The sequence below is a fragment of the Anomaloglossus baeobatrachus genome, chromosome 11 (genome assembly GCF_048569485.1).
Source record: "Anomaloglossus baeobatrachus isolate aAnoBae1 chromosome 11, aAnoBae1.hap1, whole genome shotgun sequence".
Classification (NCBI taxonomy): domain Eukaryota; kingdom Metazoa; phylum Chordata; class Amphibia; order Anura; family Aromobatidae; genus Anomaloglossus; species Anomaloglossus baeobatrachus.
Window position 1 is genome coordinate 14,222,500 of NC_134363.1, and position 24,541 is coordinate 14,247,040.

Here is a 24,541-nt window from a genome sequence, read left to right on the forward strand (position 1 = left end):
CGAGACCTCCTGTTGCTGACCCGGCATTCTGAATACTCTATTGCCCTCTAGAGGTTTACCTGCTAACTGCACTCTGAAGTTACATTGCTTCTCCTAGAACAGCGTGATAGTCTGCGTGTTTATATGTTTTCAGCTAGACCAAAGAGCTGCAATTTATGGCTACCAAAATGTAACAACTCCCAGTAAGACAACAACATTGCTACTCAAAAAAAACACCCAGATCCCAACTGAAAAGCTAAAAAAATAATTTTGATGCCAAAATGGAAGCAATTTTAAATTTAATTTGCAATTAAGACAAGATTACATGAAAATCATTAGTGTTGAAGAAGGATAATGTATTCATGTATTTATTAAAGATGCATGGATTATACCTAAACATCTAACACTTCAGATATTCCCTCTTCAATACTTCAAAGCCAATGTGGCTGTCAAAGTTGTATTTGCAGGTATTATTATCGGTACACCCTTTGAAGGATAATTTCTGCACTTGCCCATCTGTAGATACAAAATTGACATCGTCAGCTAAGAAATTGCAAACACTACATTCCTTTAACCTATTGACAACTTGGCAACTTTCAAATTTATGCTTTTATTTCCCTCCACTTATTTGTTTATTTTTAAAGGAAATATGTCAACAGGTTTTTACTATGTAATCTGAGAGCAGCATGATGTAGGTGCAGAGAATATGATTCCAATGATGCATCATTTACTGGACTGCTTGATATATTTTTGATACAATCTCTGTTTTTTTTTCCTGTTGTGATTTTAGCAGTTAGGAAAATGCTGAGCTGTTGACAACTCCGCCCACACCTTTGATTGGCAGCTCCTTTTATACACTCTTATTGTCAGCAAGCTTCCACTCCCTAGTGGGGTCAGGGCTACACAGATAAGCCCTTGTGGGACTTTATTCTACAGTGATAATCTCCTGCTGATAAAACACTGATTGTATTTAAACTACAACACACAGGTTCTTTTGTCCTTTGTTATGCTGCTCTTAGACTAGATTGGAAAAACCTGCTGATTGATTCCCTTTAACCTTTTCCTATCCAGTAAAGTTTCCTGTTCTGCCCATTGAAATCCTATTATAATTGGGAAAAAATGTCAAAACAGAATTTTGCAATATGAATGAATTTTGTAAAATAAATCAACAGGAAATCAATTTATTCACATGTGAATGATAAACAAGGCAGTGGCCCGACAAAGGAGTGCAATGGAATTTTTGGAATGCCCCCCCCCTCCTGGGGGGACTCAGGAGGATAGGAAAAGGTTAAATGTAGGTTATTTTAATTCATATATTTTTTTCATTTTTGTTGTATTTTTTTCTTTTAACTTTTTAGAATTTTTTTCTAAAAAACGGAACGAGATAGAGGAAAAAAAGGAATTACAAAGTTGTAGGGCATCATAAATTCAATACGAATCCACACCTTGCATATAGAAATGCTATAATATGAAACCCATGACCCCCCCAAAACATTGCATGCTGGTCACGCATATGGCGCTCATGTAACTTTGATGCTCAAAGTGGCCACCGTCAGCTGCAATGCACATCTGGACTCTGCACAGCATACTGTATCTTGCTGCACGTTGTACAATATGGTAGGTGACACGTTTGCACAAGCATCTGTGATACGTCATCATAGGTCCTGCAATGTTGGTGGAGGGGTCGCATACACCTGCTGTTTGATGTGACCTCACAGAAAGAAGCCCAATGGGGTCAGGTCAGGTGAGCGGAGGCCACTCCACACAGCCACCATACCCAATGACTTGTAGGAAGGTCTCCATGAGGTATCGCTTCACGTCCGCAGCCTTGTGAGGTTTACACCTTTTTTTTTACTAGCAGTCCTACCTTCATTAAATATTTAAAACATCAATTTTTATTAGATAAATTTAAAAGTACAAAATAATCCCACACCGTGAGTGAATACACACAACCTACAAAAACAAAAACAAAAATTCGGACACAATGAGGCCACAATTGGGGACCTCCTTGTATGCGGAGTTATTGTGGAAATCTCGGTACTGTTTATCTAGATTAGGGCAAACAAGTCTAGATACACCCTAAATCAGTCTGTCCGCTACCTGTCAATGGAGATATAACTTATGTTACACGCACCCTAAAGTTAAAAAGGTGCCCCCATTCCACGACGGCTAGCCCTTTGTAGCTGCCCCTAAACTCCCTCGCTAGTACAGATATAGGTAGTTTAGATATTTAAATAATTAGTTAAAAAAAGGTCACTTGTCTTAAACGTTCTCACGGCAGTTTTTACATGAACACAGTCCGCAAAATGAGTCCAAATAAGAACTCATGAGGCCACAATTGAAGACCTCTTCATTTGTAAAAATTTCAGTACTGTCTATCCAGATTAGGGCACCGGAGTCTAAATACACCCTATCTCAGTCTGTCCGCTACCTGTCAATGGAGATATAACTTACGTTACACGCACCCTAAAGTTAAACAGGTGCCCCCATTCCACGGCGGCTAGCCCTTGGAAGCTGACCCTAAACTCCCTCACTAGTTCAGGTATAGGCAGTTTAAGTATTTGGATAATTACTCAAGATGGTCACTTATCTTAAACGTTCTCAAGGCAGCTTTTCCACAAAAGATACAGTCCGCAATATGTCCAAAGAAAACTCGACGCGTTTCTTTCTAGTTTGAGAGGTTTACACCTTCTAATCATAGCATTTCTGTATGCAAGGTGTGGATTTGTATTGAATTGATGATGCCCAAAACTTTGTAATTCCCTTTTTTTCTCTATCTCGTTCCATTTTCGTGATAAAAATGCTAACTCCATTGTTTTCCACCAGGTTGCACTATAGGTGGTTTCATTGCGTAGCACATGGCTACTTTACTATACCTAGACACCATGTTTATGCCTATAGCTGCCGCCGTTCTCAAGTTAATGGCAGTGGACAGGATATGGGTGGACACACTGTATACTGCAATACCAAAGTATTGTAGTATATAGTGAAATCTAGTTCTCTTATGAAGCACAGTCTATGGCTGAAATCAATGGACAATCAAAATGGCAGAGAAGAAGACATTTCACACGCTGTTGTTCTAACACATAGGTTCCCCACAATTGCATCCTGGGTGCAGATCAGTTATTGACCATTTAAGTGGTTAACAGCAGCGACTGGAGCTCAGCTCTTGTTGTTGCTGCTACACACAAATATCAACTAGGTAATATAGCCGACATCTGCTATATAAAGAGAGTTCAGCTCTTGAGTAGAGATGAGTGAACCTGTTTATGACTGGCACTATGTGGGCATAGAGCAGATCTCCCAATCATTGACTTTTATTATACATGTTACTCCAGTCGAGCCTGTTCATTTTGGTCTCTAATGACATATATAGGGTTTGATATCTTGGAACAAGTTCAGGTCAAGTTTGGGTCCCGAAATTAACTTTTAACTAAAGTTTGGCAGGAACCCTGTGAACCCAAACATCTATTGGTCCACCCATCCCTACACATGGGCACCCCCAGTTCTAATGTACAGTAATGTTATTTTGTTCTAGAATGTATTAGAATTTGGGATGATCGAATACCTCAAATATTCGGTTTCGCGAATATTTTCCGAATACCTCGCCGCTATTCGACTATTTGATGCGCAATGTAAGGGGCACTTTGCACACTACGACATCGCAAGCCGATGCTACGATGCTGTGCGCGATAGTCCCTGCCCCGGTCGCAGCTGCGATATCATGGTGATAGCTGCGGTAGTGAACATTATCGCTACAGCAGCTTCACATGCACTCACCTGCCCTGCGACGTCGCTCTGGCCGGCGACCTGCCTCCTTATTAAGGGGGCGGGTCGTGCAGCATCATAGCGACGTCACACGGCAAGCGGCCAATAGAAGCGGAGGGGCGGAGATGAGAGGGATGTAAACATCCCACCCACCTCCTTCCTTCCGCATAGCTGGCGTGAGCCGCAGGACGTAGGTAGGAGATGTTCCTCGCTCCTGCGGCTTCACACACAGTGATGTATGCTGCCGCAGGATCGAGGAACAACATCGTAACATCGGTATTTCCCAATACATGGAAATAACGGACCCTACACCGATGATACAATAATGACGCTTTTGCGCTTGTTAATCATATCAAAAAGGATTTACACACTACAATATCGACTGCGACGCCGGATGTGCGTCACTTTCGATTTGACCCCACCGACATCGCAGCTGCGATGTCGTAGTGTGCAAAGTGCCCCTTAGTCTATGGGAATCCCGAATAGTACCGAATAGTTGTTATTCGGGTTTTCCATAGACACATTGTGCATCGAATATTCGTGAATAGTCGAATAGCGGCGAGGTATTCGTAAATATTCGCGAAGTCGGATAATCAAACTATTTGATCATCCCTAATTAGAATCTGAAATATTCCAAATAATTAATTATGCACATTAGCTGTGTACACAAAATGCTACCATTTTTTTTAATGTAAACTCTATTTCACATTGCTATAGATTTTTAATAAAAAATAAAGAAAGATTTTCTCACATGGGTTCTTCAATATTGCCCTAAAGTGCGCACATCGGGTCATGGATCCGGTGCAGGCTATCTTCCTGACGCTCTTACATTCCTTCAAAGTGCCAATACACACGGCGGATGGACATTTTACACCATTTGGTATAAAACTTTTTTTAGGAACTGTGGAAATAAGCCCAATTATTGTTTTAAAAAATATTTTAAAAAACTATGACTTATGGTAAAAAAAAAATATATTGATGATATTCATATATTAACATTGGCATCTACCCCCAGAAATGAATACATTTTGGAACATTTTGTAGTTTTAAAAAGCATAAAATAGTTAACAGTTCATTGTGTTGTTAAAAAGCTGTTAATACAACCAATTACCACTCATTTGCCCAAATAAATTTATGTTGGAGGTCACTTTTATATTACTAAATTAGATACTACGAGGAGCTGCTGATAAGTCTTTGGCTCTAACCAGAAAGAAACGAGATAGGATGATGAAACTTTACATCCACTGATGTCAGAATGCTCCTTACATCGGAATTCCAAGTTCTGTAAGCCTAGAAAAAAGAAGAATTTTGGTTGTGCCTCAAAACAGGCCTCCGTAGCAACCATGGTATGAGAAATTGTGTGAAATTTGGTACCTTGAGGTGTTTTTTCATGTTTGGAAACAATTAATAGTTGGAGGGAGCTACATCTGGTGACTAAGGTGGGTGGTCACCAGCTGGAAGCCCGGCTCTGCCAGTTTTGTCATGGTCACTTGTGCAGTGTGAGCGGAGGCATTGTCTTGCAGGAACAAGAATCTTTTGGACAGCTTGCCACTCCTTTTGGCCTTCAGAGCTGCCTTCAATTGGGCCAAAAGTTTATTGTAATACCTTGCATTGATGGTGGAACCCTTTTGAAGGTAGTCCACTAGCAGCACACCCTCCTTATCCCAGAACACAGAGGCCATCACCTTAGTGGCTGATTTTTGCACCGTGAACTTCTTTGGATGAGGAGAACCACTGTGTCTCCACTCTTTTGACTGCTCCTAGATTTCAGGGTCATACAAAAAAATCCAGTTCTCATCCATAGTGACCAGTCGATCCAGGAAGTTCTTATCAGTCTGGAAACACAGACAAATGAACCGGGAAGTTTTTACTTGCATGCTTTTTTGATCTGTTGTCAAACATTTGGGGAGCTCCTTTGTAGATCGCTTCCTCTTGTCCAAATGTTCATGGAAAATGACACAAACGAGTTCACGGAAAATCCCCATGATGTCTGCTATTGCTTTAGCTGAAATTGGTGGATTCTCCAGTATGAGGTTGTGCACAGCATCGACGATCTCCAGAACAACCACCACTCTCAGTCGTCCAAGACGTTCCTCATTATTGGGCCTGAAGTGGCTTGTTTTAAATTTACCAACCCAGTGGAATATCATAAGCATTGATCCCCCAATGTCTTTGACATATCACCGTGTATATCCTTCGTGGACTTACCTTGCAGAAAAAAGAATTTTATCACTCCTAAGCTTGCAGTTGCTATGAATATTGCATTAGACTCCGTCATTTTGTTTTCCCGCATCCGTAGAACACTGTTGCCATTAGCAACAAACACAAAATTTTGAAAACATATATTAGACACATAAGGGTTTCATGTGATGTAACATTCGTTACCATAGAAACAAAAAAAGATCACAAAGCCAAAGACTTATCAGCAGCCCCTTGTTTCCTACCAGACTTTAGAGTTCACACTCACTTTTAATTCTAAATTAATTAATTTTAAAATCAAACGTTTTGATCATCTATAGTCAAGTATGGGGCAAAATAATGGCGAGTATTATGTGTTTTCCTGTTATTTTTATAGCCTCTTTCTCTTCTCTGTCTATTATTTTGGGTCTAGAGAGACATCAGATCATAATAAATTAATACTAAGGCACTTTCAGCTTAGATCTAATTTGTTATGAGCTAATTGAATCTGTTGACCGATTCGGACCAATTTGCCTATTTAGAATTCTAAGGGGTACTTTGCACACTACGACATCGCAGGCACGATGTCGGTGGGGTCAAATCGAAAGTGACGCACATCCGGCATCGCTGTCGATATCGGAGTATGTATATCCTTTTTACTACGATTAACGAGCGCAAAAGCATCAAAATCGTATGATCGGTGTAGCGTTGGTCATTTCCATAATTTCGGAAGGACCGATGTTACGATGTTGTTCCTGCGGCAGCACACATCACTGTGTGTGAAGCCGCAGGAGCGAGGAACGTCTCCTTACCTGCGTCCCGGCTGCAGTGAGGAAGGAAGGAGTTGGGCGGTATGTTTACGTCCCGCTCATCTCCGCCCCCCTGCTTCTATTGGCTGTCTGCCATGTGACGTCGCTGTGACGCCGCACGACCCGCCCCCTTAGGAAGGAGGCGGGTCACCGGCCAGAGCAACGTCGCAGGGCAGGTAAGTGCATGTGAAGCTGCCGTAGCGATAATGTTCGATAAGGCAGCTATCACAAGATATCGTACCTGCGACGGGGGCGGGGACTATCGCACTCGGCATCACTACCATCGGCTTGCGATGTCGTAGTGTGCAAAGTACCCCCTAGAATTCTCAGAGATTCACTCATTTGTCATTGCAAAATGTTTCATGCATGTAAGACTGAGGTTTCGGTCATCAGTCAGGTATACTGTAGTTATTACCATTGTGACACTCACGTTTATATCGGTGGCGGTTGCATAAGTGTCCAGTGCAGCATTGTGCATTGAATCGATATTTCCGATTTTCCGCAACTAGTGAGCCTTTGGTTTCACACAAAGTTTCATTGGCACAACCTTTATAGAATGAGTGGAACATGTTTTTATCTAAAAAAAATAAGTAAATAGATATAACAGAACTAGAGCTGGATGGCAATACTGTACATTTATTAAAATGAAAAATTGAACTGCTCTCACCAATGTTAAAGAATTGAGAAGCCGTCATACATCTGTTTGAAAGGCAATTAGTCACAGTCACAGCACATTTTGTGGAGTTTTTGGACTGGCACGAATAACATTTACAGGAGAAGACTGGGAACAAAAAAGACAATTCAGTGTGTGTGTGTATATGTATATATGCCGTATTTTTTGTTTTATAAGACGCCTCAGATTATAAGACGCACCCCTAATTTAGAGATAAAAAAGGTAAAAAAAAATAAAAATGAGGTCCATCTTATAATCCGGTGTTCTCTTACCGGAGGGGGGCAGCAGTGGTGGTGAAGCGGGGTAGCAGGAAGCAGAGGTTGTGCTGGCAGCCGCGGTGGGTTCGTGGTGGCAGCAGCCATCAGTGGCGGCAGCTGCGGTGGGTCAGTAGCGTTGGCGAGTGAGTGGTGGAACAAGCCGGTTCGGTGAGTGTCCTAGTCTGTCCACAGTCTCAGTTCAAATGATAGCGCCTGGAGCGGCGCGTGCGCAGATGGAGCTCTCATCCAAGAGCTCCATCTGCACCCGCTGACTCCCGGAGTGGCGCATGCACAGACGGAGCTCTCATCCAAGAGCTCCATCTGCACATGCGCTGACTCCCGGTGCCATCATTTGAAACTGAGACCGCGGACACACTCGGACATCTGCCGCACAGCCACTCACCCTCACAGAGTGGTAGCCAGCAGTCCGCCCGCACACATGCACACACAGAGAGGCAGCAGGCACCTTACTGCCCGCACACAGCCACAGGCACCCGGCTGCCTGCATGCAACCACAGGCACCTGCCTGCCCAAACGCACCCGCTTGACACACAGACAGCCCCCCTCGGTAAGCTATATTCGGATTTTAAGACGTACCCCTTATTTTACTCCCACGTTTTTGGGAGGAAAAGTGCGTCTTATAATCCAAAAAATACGTTATACATATATATATATATATATATATATATATATATATATATGTATATTGTATATATACAGAATATTTATGGAAATGATTAGAAGAAAGATACTAAGGTTAGATGATGAATTGATGAATATATTGTCATTTGATTTGTTCTTTTTTAGCGAACAAGAACAGGATATTGGTTAATGGCGACATTAAAGCCCGCTTTACACGCTACAATAAATCTTACGATGTATCGGCGGGGTCACATCGTAAGTGACGCACATCCGGCATCGTAAGTATGATTGTAGCGTGTAAAACCTCCGTGCAATTGCGATTGAACGAAAATCCGTTCATCGCATGCACGTCATTCATTTCTCAAAAAATGTACGTGAGGTTGTGCAATGTTCCCGAGGCAACACACATCGCAGTGTGTGACACCCCGGGAACATTGAACGACAGCTTACCTCCATCCGCGGCTCCCGCCGACAATGCGGAAGGAAGGAGGTGGGTGGGATGTTTACGTCCCGCTCAGCTCCGCCCCTCCGCTTCTATTGGCCGGCTGCCGCGTGACGTCGATGTGACGCTGAACGTCCCTCCCACTCCAGGGAGTGGACGTTCGCCGCCCACATCGAGGTCGTATGGTAGGTAAGTACGTGTGATGGGGGTGAATCGTCTGAGCAGCACGTTCAACAAATTGAACGTGCCGCACATACGATGGAGCGTTGCAAATCGCATACAATATTGTATGCGAAATTGCAATGTTTAAAGCAAGCTTAATACCTAAATTCCTCAACATCTTGAATTTTTGGTTCATACAGATCTTCTACTACAATGAGTGACTAATTTTTTGCTTTTTGAGCCTTTCTAACTAAACAACCGAACTCTGTGAATTTGTCCTGCTTGGTTATAAGGTTCAATGGAGAATTTGCTTTTATTTTGGGCTAAAACTCATTTTTGCAATTGTTTTTCATTCAATATTTCACGCCATTCGGCTTTTAAAAAAGTTGTCTGGAAACAACAAGTTATTTCTAACCCACGGAAAAGGTGACAGATTACTGATCATTGAGGGTCTGACCAGTAGCACCCATACTAATTGGTAAAAAGGGATTTTGTCTTATCTCCAATGAGGCACTTTGTTCTTAATCACAAAATGAAGTAGCAGATTATAAATCCAATGGTTGTTTCAATCTTTCTCTATGGGGCTGCTGCAAAAAGTGTAGAGAAGTGATTGGCAGCCCCATATAGAATGAATGGAGCAGCGGTTGAGCGTGCAACATTCAACAGATTGGTTGGGTTCCAGCAGTCGGAATCCACCGATCAATAAGTTATCATGTAGCCTGCACATAAGACCTGTCAAAATCATAGATGAATGCATCAATAACATTTCATGACACTCTTCAGGACCTTGTGTATATGCTGTAAAGTGACTACCCCAGTCTTACCTGATCCGACAAGAGCAGAGATCACGCAAAGCAAAGTGACCAGGTTCTTCATTGTGGATGACGGGCGTCTTCTCGGATTCTCTTCTGCTCGTCCTGTTGTCTGTACACAGGGATCATATAAGTACTCTTAGGAAAGGTAAAAAAAAAAAATCAATTGTATCATGGGATGGATGAGGTCAGTCTTATAACTCTTTGGCACACCACACTTTCCAAGTATCCCTGGCAGGACATTCTCCTCTTAGCAAAGTTTCGGGTTTTCAGGTGCATTCAATTATTTTTTTAACAGTGAACACAAGGGTTATTTACTGTTCTGGTCGCATTTATTAATATTATATCTGGATAGGAGTTGGATTTCTTTGTTTCTGAGAGTGTCTCTGCATGAGGGGATGAGCAAATTAACTCTCTGTAGATCAATTTTTATTAGAGTTTGCTAAAACCGGAAAATTAAAATTATGTTGGGGGCAGCATGGAGCATCAATGGTTAGTACTAGGGATGAGCAAATATATTCGCCACTATTCGGTATCCAACGAGAGAGAGACCAGGCATGATTACAGCACAGCTATTCTCAAAGCAGGAAGCTGAGCCGATAGCCACTCTCTGCGCATGCACCCAACGTTTATTGTGAAGGAGGAGGGATTGCGGGGATCAACCCTGCGCAAGGTACAGATACACTGTGAAACACCAGAGGGTATGGGGGGTGACTTAGATGGACCCGGGGAGGAGTTTTCTGTCGCATGTGTCATGGCAGAGTGTGAATTTGGGCGGCGCTGTGGTGTGTACGCTGCCATCTTGGATGATCGGGAAGGGGTTGGGGGCCGGGGGGGCAGACATGCAGTCACGCACTTTTACAGCCTGTGCCAATACTGTTTCTGCCTTTTCCCATCCATTTATGACTTTTCCTATTCAGGTTTACCATAGGCTTACATTGGACATCGAATATTAGCGAGTAGACGAATAGCAGCGACCTATTTGTCGGATATTCGTCAAAGCCGATATTTTGGTTTTTGGTATTCGATCATCCCTAGTTAGTACTGTTTCTTTGCAGTGCTGGGTTTTGGTTTCAAATCCCACCAAGGGCAATATCTGCAAAGAGTTTGTATGTTCTACCTGTTTTTGCATGGACTTCCTTCACACACTCTGAATTCCTTCCCACTTCAAAGACATAGTGATAGGTAATCTAAACTGTGAGCCCCAATGTGGAAAGGGATGACCCTTGTAAAGCACTGCAGAATATGGTGATGCTATATATGCATAAGCATAATAATAATGTGTGATCATAAATGACCTCTGCTTTGTTACACATTGCAGAAAATTGTATAAACCAATTGACATTGGGCATGGCTGCTTTTGCTGCCCTATAATATTTTTACAGGTTTTACATCACATTCTGATGCAGAGCACAATTGTAGTATGATGCTTGTGACTACTTATGAACAGTATAGATGGAAGGGTAGTCAGACAAGCCAGTATCAGAAAACAGGGGGACACAACAGGACTCAGGGAATAAGCAGTAGAGATGAGCGGTGTTCGAATCGAACTGTTCGCCAATCTCAAATTCGACCTGTTTTTGGCGATGTGCAAGTCGTTCGATGAACGCGAATAATTAGCTTTAAGTTTGACAGTTCAAGGTTATTTTCTACAATGGTTCAATCACCAAAAACGTAACTGGCTTTTCACAGTAATACTGTCATTCAATGTTAATACAGTGGAACCTTGGTTAACAAGAACAATCCGTTCTGGGACTGTGCTTGTTAACCAAGTTACTCGTTCAGCAAAGCAAGATTTCCCATAGGAAATCATTGCAATGCAAACAATTCGTTCCACAACTTGTTAAATGTCCCATACTGGTCCCCTATTGTGCTATTCCAGACATGCACAAACACACACAAACATGTACAAAGACACACAAACATACACAAATATACACGCACACACATATTATGCTCACCTTACCTTCCGTTCTATTGCCGGCCTCCTGGGACTTGCATGAACTGGTGGAGGAAGGTTGAACTAGATGGACCTAGGTCTTTTTCAACCTTAGTAACTATGTAACTATGTATGCAGTTCGCCGGTACAGGATGTGTATCGAGCAACCATGTGACCGATGCTCCGGAGCTTTCGCTGCCTTTTAAGTAGCATCTGACAGAGGAAGTTCCTCCCTCGTTGCGATGGTTACCCGATACATGTAGTTCGCCGCTACAGGATGTGTATCGGGTAACCATCGCGATCAATGCCAGAACTTCCACTGCCAGAGCGCTGATGTCAAAGAAAGGAGCCGCTTGCCTCTGATTGGCCAACGCGCTGCCTTTGAGTAGTGTCTGACAGAGGAAGTTCCTCCCTCGTTGCGATGGTTACCTGATACACGTAGTTTGCCGCTACAGGATGTGTATCGGGTAACCATCGCGACAAGGGAGGAACTTCCTCTGTCAGATGCTACTCAAAGGCAGATACGCAGTCAATTAATAGGCTGAGTGCCAGAATTTCAAGAAGATACATATAAAATTCATGGAGCAGACAGAGAGGTAGTCAGATAATGATACTAAGTCAGAAGCCAGGAGGTAATTACAAGAACAGGGAGTGGGCAGTAAAGGATCAATAAACAGCCTGGGGTCAAGAACCCTAGATCAGAACACAAGCACAAACAGGAGCAAAGAGCACAACTGCAGAACCAGAGATTACAACTGGTGAAGTTCTGGGAGAGCATGCTCAGCAATGAAACAGAGCAATTACTAGGAATGTGGAACACCTGAGTAAGTGCCTCCCCAAACCAGCATAGAAACCAGTGATGTCAAACAACCTGTCAGCAAGTGCTCAAAGAAACACAGCAGAGCATCTCCAAATGCTAAATGCTCTGAACAAAGGAAACATGTAATTGCCGGCTCTGTAGTTCAAGAGAGTGTGGCAGAGCATCACCAGTGTGCAAGATGCTCCACAGAGTGGAACCATGACACATAGCCTTTATAAAAGCATAAGCAGGAAATGCAGCAGCCAATTACAGGTGAACTTAGTGAGAGGAGATTACAGTTTACACCCTAGAGAGAAGGATAAAAAAAGCATAAAACACTGAATAAGCTGTGCAAATAGTGTGACAAACACACACACCCCACCACAAGCAGTGGTGAAGAAGATTAATGTCAAGGAAAATGTAATAATAAAGATTTAATTGATAGAGCCCCAGATAGGAGGGAAAAACAAGTGTGTAAGGCAGCGCTAGAAAAGGGCCTCATTGTTGACAGTCTGCTTGCATAATCACTATAGTCATAGTGCTGTTGTAATTCAAACATACAGTTCCTTGCGAAAGTATTCAGCCCCCTTGACTTTTTCAACCTTTTCCCACATTTCAGTCTTCAAATATAAAGATAACAATTTTACGTTTTATGGTGAAGAATCAACAATAAGTGGACACAATTGTGAAGTTGAACAATATTTATTGCTTATTTTAAATTTTTGAAAAAAATAGCTGAAAATTGGTGCGTGCAATATTATTCATCCCCTTTACTTTCAGTGCAGTAAACTCACTCCAGAAGTTCATTGAGGATCTCTGAATGATCCAATGTTGTCCTAAATGACTGATGATGATAAACATCTTGATAAATCTTTTTTACATTATCAAATCTGTGTTTGTGTTAAAGAGCTTGAAATGGGATAGACTGCTAGAAAACCTTAACGTGTCATACAAGTCTGTATCCCCTTCATGACCTAGGACGTACCGGTACATACTAAATCATGTCAGGGCAATCACCACCAGCGGCTTCGGTGAGCCAACAGTGATCCCTGCACATGTCAGCTGATTTTAACAGCAACTGTCCAGCTAACAAGAATGCAGCATTTTTGCTGATCAAAGCTGTGCAGCTCTGATTAACAGAGATGAACAAGCAATCAGACTAGTGATCATTATAGTCTCCTAGTGTTGGGGGAGACTTCTAGGGGGTCTCTCAGGGTTACGGAGGAGGATTTCAGATTAGATCTGCACAGATGTATATGTGAGGGAAAAATGACTACACAGAGACCTGTCTATATCCGGGATAAGCTCAATGCTCTTCTACCCCGTATATTATAAAATACACACAGTTATACAGTTCAACATTGTCCTTCATTGGTTAGAGATAAGCAACAAGGCCTATGTAGTATGTCAGTAGCTTGTTACTGACATTCAAGACACCAGTCTAAGATAGCCTCCTGAATGTCTGCTTTGTTCAACTTAGCATAATTAGTTTCAATAATACATTCCAGAAGATGTGCACCCTAGTAGATATGATAGCATTTAAGCAATGGTTATACAAAGACAGATTATTTTGGACAATTGATTCATTGCCTTGTCCTTCAAACTATTACACACACATTTGGTATCACCACATTCAGAAATGCCCGATCTATCAAAACATAAAATCAATCAACCTGATCGGTAAATGGAGTAATGACAAAAAAATTCCAAATGACAAAATTACGTTATATAGTTGTTGAACATTTTGCGTGAAATGCAATAACAGGCGATCAAACCATAGCATCTGCACAAAAATAGTACCATAAAATATGTAAGCTTGAGACGCAAAAAATAAGCCATCACTGCCCTATATTACAATAAATGAGAACGCTGTGGGTTATGGAAAATGGCACATAAAGTGTGCCACTTTTTTGGACAAACTTCTGATTTTTTTTAACTCCTTAGATAAAAATAAAATAATACATGTTTGGTGTCTACAAAATCTTACTGACCTGATGCATCACACCGACATATTCGTTTTACCATATCATGAACATGGTGAATAAAATACCCCAAAACCTATCGTGCAATTGAACTATTTTTGCAATTTTTCTGCACTTGTAGTTTTATTTGCCATTTTCCAGTACACTATTTGGTAAAACTCACAATTTCATTTAAAAGTACAACTCGTCCCGCAAAAAACATGCCCTCATATGGCAACATTGATGGAAAAATAAAAAACTTACGGCTCACAGAAGAAGGGGAGCAAAAAAAAAAAAACAGAAATGAAATCCGGAAAATCATGAAGGGGTTAAAAAGCTATTTCATGCTATGAATTAATTTTGATTCTTAGTGAATTGATTGAAAATTGAAGTTCCTGACAAAATTGAGTGAAGCCGGAGAATTTGAAAAGATTTATTCATCTGTGTTGTTTAACTTCTAAAGGGGGCTTTGCACACAGCGATATCGCTAGTGAGCGTACCCGCCCCCATCGTTTGTGCATCACGGGCAAATCGCTGCCCGTGGCGCAGAACATCGCTAGGACCCGTCACACGTACTTACCTGTCTAGCGACGTCGCTGTAGCCGGAAAACCGCCTCCTTTCTAAAGGGAAGGTTCATTCGGCGTCACAGCGGCGTCACTAAGCGGCCGCCCAATAGAAGCGGAGGGGCGGAGATGAGTGGGCCGAACATCCTGTGCACCTCCTTCCTTCCTCATTGCGGGCAACCACAGGTATGGTGAGTTTCCTCATTCCTGCGGTGTCACACGTAGCGATGTGTGCTGCCGTAGGAACGATGAACAACCTGTGTCCTGCAACAGCAACGATAATTGAGATTAGAACGACGTGTCAACGATCAACGATTAAGTGAGTAATTTTGATCGTTAACGGTCGTTCGTGCTTTTCACACGCAACAACGTCACTAACGAGACCGGATGTGCATCACGATTTCCGTGACCCCAACGATATCTCAATAGCGATGTCGTTGCATGTAAAGCCTGCTTAAGGCTTATAAAGTTCTAATAAAAGGAGACAAAAATAATTCCAACTTAATGCACATATGGGGAATCATTTTGATTACTAATTTGTGTTAAATTATTATATAATTTAGAGTAGAAAATTTTCTATTTAGACAATCCTAATATGTCCCAAATTTCTGCAAATTTCAGACAGTGATCTAAATCAAAGCATATGGAAAACATACAAAAAAACTAAAAAAAGCAACATGGTTTACTGTTTTTTTTCCGACTCACAGATATTATCTAAGTGATTTATGTTTATACTTATCTAGTAGATAAGTAAAGCATTCCAAACATGTTACCATTTACCACAATAGGCACTTCTCAACTATGCAAAAATTGGCAACACTTGTAACCCCTTCAGGAAGTGGATATTTTAAGCCCTGCCCCTGAGGAAAATGTTTTTCTTTAGTTTTTCATTCTCATTCTCATTTCATTACTGTGTTTTAGTTACTGTTTTGGAACAGATCAAAAAAATCAATTCTGAATTTTTCATCTTTTCAGGTTTCTATTTTACGGATTTCAGTATGCATTATACAAAGTATCCACCCATATCCTGTCCACCGCCATTAGCTTGAGAACGGCGGCAGCTATATGCATAGAAGTGGTGTCTAGGTATAGTAAAGTAGCCATGCGCTGCGCAATGAAACCACCTATAGCGCCACCTGGTGGGAAACAATGGAGTTAGCATTTTTATTTCGAAAATGGAACGAGATAGAGGAAAAAAAGTGAATTACAAAGTTGTAGGGCATCATCAATTCAATACAAATCGACACCTTGCATACAGAAATGCTATGATTAGAACGTGTAAAACTCACAAGGCTGCGGATATGAAGCGATACCTCATGGAGACCTTCCTACAAGTCATTGGGTATGGTGGCTGAGTGGAGTGGCCTCCACGCTCACCTGACCTGACCCCATTGGACTTCTTTCTCTGAGGTCACATCAAACAGCAGGTTTATACGACCCCTCCACGAACATTGCAGGACCTATGACGACGTATCACAGATTCTTGTGCAAGCATGTCACCTACCATATTGCACAATGTGCAGCAAGATACAGTATGCTGTGCAGAGGCCAGATGTGCATTGCAGCTGACGGTGGCCACTAATGAGCGCCATATGCGTGACCAGCATTCAATATTTTGGGGGGAGTCATAGGTTTTATATCATAGCATTTCTGTATGCAAGGTGTCGATTTGTATTGAATTGATGATGCCCTGCAACTTTGTAATTCACTTTTTTTCTCTATCTCGTTCTGTTTTTGAGATAAAAATTCTAATTCCGTAGTTTTACACCAGGTGGCGCTATTGGTGGTTTCATTGCATAGTGCATGGCTACTTTACAATACCTAGACACCCCTTCTATGCCTATAGCTGCTGCCATTCTCAAGTTAATGGCGGTGGACAGGATGTGGGTTGACACACTGTATATGACAAGTTAACTCCATTCTGTTGAACAATATAATTACTGTCATAGCCAAATTGTAGCTTTTCATGTTTTGCTACTTTGGTATAATAAGAATACTTAAAATATTGCAAAACAAAAAGAAATTATTTTTAAGTTTATTATTAAATTTATTTTATTTAATTTTATTTTTATTTTTAAGTTAATTATTTAAGTTTTTACAATTTATTTTTTACATTTATTTTTTAAAACAGCAAAAACGTTTTTTCCATTTTCTGTGGTTGAAGCAGTTTTAGAGCTTAAGATTTGTGGGGTGTATTGAAATTTAATTTTGTATCGTTTGGGGTGCAACACTCCATTTATTATTATTTATTGTTGTAATAATGAATCAATAAAGCATTTTTAATATAGTTACTATAAAGATTGAAAAATATGATCTTTTTTTAAAGTTGTTTTTTCTTAATGTTCTACATATTACAAAAATTATTTGAAAATATTTATCCTCTTTGTATATGGATATGCATTTATCTACCGATACATGGTGACAGTTTTCCTCAATTATTTATTTTAAATCCATTTTTATATAAGGACTTTCTCAGAAATCCAACTACAATAGAAATAAACTATGAATTAATAAGATCAGGACTGAAAATGGACATTATGTTCAATGTTAGAAATTTACTTTAGGCGACTGAAAGAAAAGCAAACAATTAGACTCTTGTGTGCACCTACTGTATAAAACGAATCCACCCAAAATTCCTCAGGGAAGGTAAATACATTTTCTTGAGATATTTTACAGTTATTAAACAAAAGAACAGTTTAATAGATATTTTGATGGATTCTGTCCATCAATTCATTGTTGTATGGGTCTCAAAAAGTTGTGGAGAGGTTACAGCCATTGTTCCGGTCTTCCACAGGCCCATGAATGCATGTGTTGATTAAAATAAAATAAATAAAATGGCCTACAACCTGTCACGTTGGGTGTGAGGAGAGACACCCAGCAAGTGGATTCCTGGAAATAAAGGAGGCTGAAAACCAAAGAGGGGAGAAACCAGAGGCTCCTGCGCTGACCCTGACACTGAGGGGCTCTGCGCTTGTCCTCAAACCAAAGCCACCTATAATGGTTAGGAGGTGTGGCACATCAACGTGCCCCTCTCTCCTAGCCAGACCCTAGGACTAAATCCCACCACCCACCAATCCACGGAGGGAAAAACAAACACAAAATTAACCAGCAAAAAGGGAAAAAGGAAAAACAACAACTTCTCTTGAGAAGGAATCTTCAGAATATACAGCAACAGTAGTCTGAAGCCACATGCACTCCTGAGCAAGCAACTTCTCCAAGTGAAGAGTATAGCCCGCACTGGAGGAGTGAGAGGCCCCAAGTTTTAAAGGCCCTTAATTACCAGCTAGAGGAAAGGTTCCTCCAACCTGGCAAGGAAACAGAAAAAAAACCCTAAATCAATCCCTTAAAGGGACAGCATCCATTAACGTCTGGGCGATCGCCGGGCCCTTCTGCACCTGGTCCCAGCAGCAGCACCTGAAGGTTCAGACACATCCGTGACACAAACTATGTGTTTGGTGGACCAAAACTCCCTGCTGTTTGAAAGCCCTATAGTGAGGGGGCAATTCCCCATGGGGAGGAGGCAATTGATGGTACTGGACTGCTGTTTTTAATGGCTGAGACTAGAAAGTGGGTCTCCAAATGTTGTGGAGAGGTTACTGTCAGTGTTCAGGCCTGCCACAGGCCCACTAATACATATCTTGATTTTAAAAAAAAAAGAAAAAGAAAAAGGCCCACAGCTTATGTGTTCGATGGACTGTAACTCCCTGCTGTTTAAAAGCCTTATGGGAAGGGGGCAATTCCCTATGGGGGTGGGGCAATTGATGGTAATGTATGGCTATTTATAAGTGCAGATACTAGAAAATTGGTCTCCAAATGTTATGGAGAGGTTACTGCCAGTGTGAAGACCTGCCATATGCCCACAAATACATATCTCAATTTAAAAAAAAACAAAAAACAAAAATGGCCTACCGTCTATAAGTTGGTGGACCGGAACTCTCTGCTGTTTTAAAGCCCTTTGGGGAGGGGGCAATTACCTATTGGGAGGAGGCAATTGATGGTACTGGACTGTTGTTTTTAAAGGCAGATACTAGCAAAAGGGTCTCCAAATGTTGTGGAGAGGTTACTGCCAGTGTTCAGGCCTGCCATTAGTCCACTAATGCATGTCTTAATTTAAAAAAAAAAAAAATACCGGCCCACAACCTATGTGGTTCATGGACCATAACTACTTGTTCTTTTAAACCTTTTGGGGAGGGGGCAATTCCCTATGGGGATGGGGCAATTAATGGCACTGTACTGCTCTTTTTGAAGGCAGATACTAAAATATGTGTCTCCAAATGTAGTGGAGAGGTTACTGCCAGTGTTATTGGAAAGAGAGGCCTATGCCTGCCACTATTGCATGTCTTGATTTAAAAAAAACAAAACAAAAAACTGCCCACAGCCTGTGTTGCATGGACCATAACTCCATTGTGTTTTCAAGCCCTTTGGGGAAGGGGCAATTAATGGTATTGTACCACTGTGTCCCTGGAATGATTTTTAATGTCCAGGTTACAAAATGGGAGGGACACTTATGTCTGGTGTGTAGTGCCAGGATTCTGTGACCAAGAGGGCTACACCGGTCACTATAGCATGTAGAGACGGCAATTGATGTTATTGTACCACTGTGTCCCTGGAAGGATTTTGAAAGTCCAGACTACTACATAGGTCTCTAAGTTGTGTTTTTTCTGTACTGGCAGGGGTATGGGAGCGCCAACCCTACACCTGTCTCTCATCCACCTCTATATCTCTTTTGCCAATAGCCTAGGAAGCTAATGGCTAGGCCAAAACAGTGGTGCTTGACTGTAAAACATATTTTTGCTGTTTTGGAATCTTTTATACCCCTCTAAACATGTTTTATGTGCCTGTCTATTAACCTAACATTGAATTCAATGGCGTTCGGAAAAGTTCGACAAAGGTTCGAAGTTCACTTTGAAAAAGGTTTGCGAGCCCACCCCATGCAAAGCTTGGTGAACCAAACTGCAGGAGGTTTGCTCATCTCTAGTCATTTGTGGGGAATCCACTGTTTATTTACCTCAGTAGGACTCCAAATGTGACATGGCATCCGCTAATGATTGTTACTAATTTTGCTTTCAAAAATTCAAATGGCCCACTTTCCCTTCCGAGCTCTGCCATGTGCCCAAACAGTAGCTTTACACCACTAATGAGGTATCAGTGTACTCAAGAGAAATTGCAAAACAAAATGTATGGTGCGTTTTTTTTGATGCCCTTGTAAAAATGCAAAATTTGAGGTTAAAGTAACATTTTTGTCGGAAAAAGTAGAATTTTCATTTTTTTCTTCCATATTGCTTTGCATCCTGTGAAGAACCTAAAGGGTTAATGAAATTCTTGGATGTGGTTTTGAGCAGTGTGAGGTGTGCAGTTTTTAGAATGGTAACCAAATAACAGAGGTAGATCTCGCACAGCTTAGGATTCCTAACCCTTAGGATTCAGGTGGCAGTAGAAAAGCAGCTCCAGTCCGTTATATAGCGATGAGTCTGAGGAGGTGCACGCTCCGAAATTAGCTCATATCAAAGGCAAATTCACAACTGAAGAAGAGAAAAATGGGCGGCTCCACTGCAGTGTACATAACAAAACTTTGGCTTTATTTTATGAAAAGGTATGTATTAAAAAAGCAGCGCCCTCTTTATGCACTGAAGATGGCACGTTCTTTGAGTTTTTCCAGCAAGATCGTGCACCACCACATTATGGGTGTCAGGTCCGAGCATTCCTACATGAACAGTGTCCTGGGAAGTGGATTGGTTGTCATGGGCCAGTTGAATGGCCACCAAGGTCTCCCGATCTGACCCCCTTAAACTTTTATTTTTGGGGTCATCTCAAAGCAATTGTCTATGCTGTGAAGATACAAGATGTGCAGCATCTGAAGCAATGGATACTAGAAGTCTGTGCTAGCATTTCTTCTGCGGTGTTGCTATCAGTGTGACAATAGTGGGAGAAGTGAGCTGCATTTACAATCCAACACAATGGGCAGCACTTTGAACACATTGCATAAGTGGTCATAAAATTGTAAATAACTAATGAATAAAGTTACGTTAAAACCAAGCACACCATTGTTTTTCTTGTGAATTTCTCAATAAGTTTAATGTATTAAATGACCATTGGAAAAAATAAAGTGGGATCCAAAATGGTCAACTTCAAAATGGCCGCCATGGTCATGACCGATCTTGAAAAGTCTCCCCCTCCCATATACTCATGAGTCACAAACAGGAAGTTGATATCACAAACCATTCCCATTTTATTTAGGTGTATTCGTATAAATGGCCCACCCTGTATATTAATTGTCATTAGATTTATCTGTGTTATAATCATAGCAAACAAGACTCAGATATTGCTCTTTTCCAGCATTTCTATCTTTATTTCAAAGCAACTTGAAATTTTAAAAGTTCTGTAGAAAACCTGGACGTAACCAGAACTTGACTCCTTACCCTGAGCCCCATATAAGTCAATGGTGTCCCAAATGTGTGTGCTGTAAAATGGCTGTAAATTGGTCATAGTAAGGGCTAGGGAGCTGCAAAAGGAATCAAAATGGGAGCAATTACCCTCCAAAATAAATGTGCATGGAGAATAAAAAAATAAAAAAAAAACATGGGTTCCCACCTATTTTGATAACAAGAGCAGGTAAGGTGGCAGCTGCTGGCTGGTATTATCAGGCGGGGAGGGCCCATGGTTATTTGGAGCCTCCTAGCCTAAAAGTAGCAGTCTGCAGCCACCCCAAATGGTGCATCCATTAGATGATAAAAAAACTGGCACTTTGTCTGGCTCTTCCCGAATGCACTGGTGCTGTGGTGATTGGGGTAATACATTTTTTTGTTGATAACAGCCAATACCCCTAACCCAATAAGCAAAGAGTTAAAAAAAACAACAAACAGGAAAAACATTTTTATTTGATAAACACTATCCCATGCCCTCTTTTACCAGTTTATTGAATAAAATAGTCCTTGACATTCCAATGTAATCTAATTGGGGAATAAACAATTCCCCACACTCCCTCATTCACAAATGTATTAATTAAAAAGAAATTATGAGAGTTCTGACATAATCAAAAAAGTAATGTGCCACAATGCTCAATGATTCCTATAGAGCGTAGTTATGAGAACTTTTTAAGATCGAAGCTCCATAGGTTAACGCTGGTAAGCCACAGGCACAGAATTTCCTATGAGCAGTGACATTACTGAATTACTAATGTCACCACTCGTGAGAAATTCCAGGCTGCTGCTAACCGGCAGTGACCTATTGATCTCCTATCTGAATAATTTGTTAAAATGATTCTCCATAGGAGTTAATGGATGTTGTGGGACATTCCTTTTTGGATTACGTCAGAACTTCCAGTATTTATTTTGAAGTAGTAAATTGATGAACAAGGAAATATTGGAGAGTTTTTATTCAAATAATTTTTTTTCCTTGTATGTTTTTTTAACTCAATACTTGCCAGATTAGTAATGGAGGTGTCTGATAGATGCCTCTCCATAGATAATCCATTGGCGTGATTCCAGCTGACATTATACAGCTGACATCAACCAGACAAGCATTACCCCAATTTTTACCACACCAGTGCAATCGGTAAGAACCAGGTAAAGAGCCAGAGTTGGAGCATCCATTGGATGCACCACTTCAGTGACAACTGCAGGCTGCTATTTTTAGACTGGAGTGGGCCAAATACCTATGGAACTTGACAACCTGATATTACCAGACCCCAGCTGTTTAGTTTACTTTGGTTCGTTAAGACAAATAAGGGGGACTCCACTCTATTTTTTCAAATTTTTTAAATAAATAATTTTAAAAAACAGCTTGGGATCCCCTATATTTTTGATAACCTGCCAAGGTAAAGATGAAAGGTATGGATTGCAGTCCTTAGCCATCGATTTTACCTGCACTGGTTATAAAAATTACACGGGAGCCCACTTCAAGTTTTTGTTAATATTTATCTTTACTGTTTACAGCAGAAGACAGGCAACTTTTGCATGCAATAAAGCTTGTTGATTGGCTGCGATTCAGCAGTCTTTCAACAAACCTCATTAACACATGAACCGTACTTAAACACCAAACTCAGATACAGACTTTTTTTAAAAGTCCGTGTCCGTGTCCTTGTCCTGGACACTCTGTATCCAGTACAAACCTCAAGCATTTGCATTTGGGTTTCATTCATAATGTTGCACCATTTGGCTTTTAAGGTTGTTTGTTTCCCTCTGTGTTGCTGGTTACAGAATGAGATTTATTTAAAATAAGTCAACAAACTCATTCCAACTGTGAGTTAGGAATAATATATTGAGCTAATTAATGAGCTCTTCTGGTGACACCCCAGAACATAATAGGGGACATTAAATGCACAGAGAAAAACCTCTGAAAATTGAATTTTCTGAGAAATTCTACATAAACAAGCAATTTCAAATTTTGCCGGATCTAGAATCATAGAATCATAGAATGGTAGAGTTGGAAGGGACCTCAAGGGCCATCGGGTCCAACCCCCTATTAATGCAGGCTTTCCTAAATCATCCCAGCTATATGTTTATTCAATTTCCACTTGAAGATTTCCATTGATGGAGAGCTCACCACCTTCCATGGTAGCCTGTTCCACTTCCTGACTGCCCTCACAACCTCCTGTGGTCGCCTGTTCCACTTCCTGACTGCCCTCACTGTCAGAAAGTTTTTCCTAATGCTCATCTGTACCATAGACTTGCCAAAAATCATAAAGGATCTAGTGTATAAAGTAATATTCCTCCGTGTACTATGTTTATGCTGTGAATTGACTGCACCAGTCTTACCTGAGATGACAAGAGCAGAGATTATGCAAATCAAAGTGACCAGGCTCTTCATTTTGGATGATGGATGGCTTCTCGAATTCTCTTCTGCTCGTCCTGTTGACTGTACGCAGGGATCTTATAAATACTCATTGGAAAGGAAAAAAAAAACCTATTGCATCCTTAATGGCTGAGATCACTCGTATAACACCATTGTATAGGAGACATTCCAAGAGAAGTGATGACTTATATAACAAGTTCTCCATTGGACTATTCATCAATTTGATCTTGGGGGGAAAAAAAAGAATGATTAAGAATAATTATCGAAAAGTAATTCATAAAAATATTTGACTTTCCCTGAGGAATATTGGAGGGTGGATACAAATAGTTGGTGTGCACAAGTTTCTTTCTGTTTGTTTTTCTTCCAGTTACCTAAAGTAAAGCTTCAACATTAAAAATAATGGACAATTTCTTTCCTGATCTGATTGATATATAGTACATTTCTAAAGAGTTGGATCTTTTTACTTCTGAGAGATGAGGGAGTTAATTTGATGAAAATTAATTTTTAGGGATTTGCCAAATCTGGTGAATTCAAGCAATATGTGATTTGATTTGCACAGATTGCATAAAAGGTCTCTGTCATTTTACATATTGTAGAAAATTGCGAAGAAATATCCATGGCTGCATATCTTTCCCTATAATTACTTCCAGACCTCACATTTTATGACATTTATCTCCAACTTGTAGCTTGGGAGCTGCAAGTGGCTCGCAGACTCATGATGTGTGTGTCAGGCTTCCACTAAGTGGCACTGGGACTCAGGTAT

The 24,541-nt window shown here is 40.9% G+C and overlaps 1 protein-coding gene across 1 annotated transcript; it reads right to left on the reverse strand.

The window, feature by feature from the left end:
- Positions 1-292: 292 nt before the first annotated feature.
- On the reverse strand, positions 293-23,793 carry LOC142256722 (uncharacterized). The gene is made up of 6 exons (XM_075328577.1): positions 23,742-23,793; positions 9,735-9,860; positions 7,402-7,515; positions 7,165-7,311; positions 4,499-4,648; positions 293-495 (listed from the first exon to the last, which is right to left on the reverse strand). The coding sequence occupies exons 1-6, from the start codon at positions 23,791-23,793 to the stop codon at positions 380-382; spliced, it is 705 nt and encodes a 234-aa protein (XP_075184692.1). The 3' UTR covers positions 293-379.
- Positions 23,794-24,541: the final 748 nt, after the last annotated feature.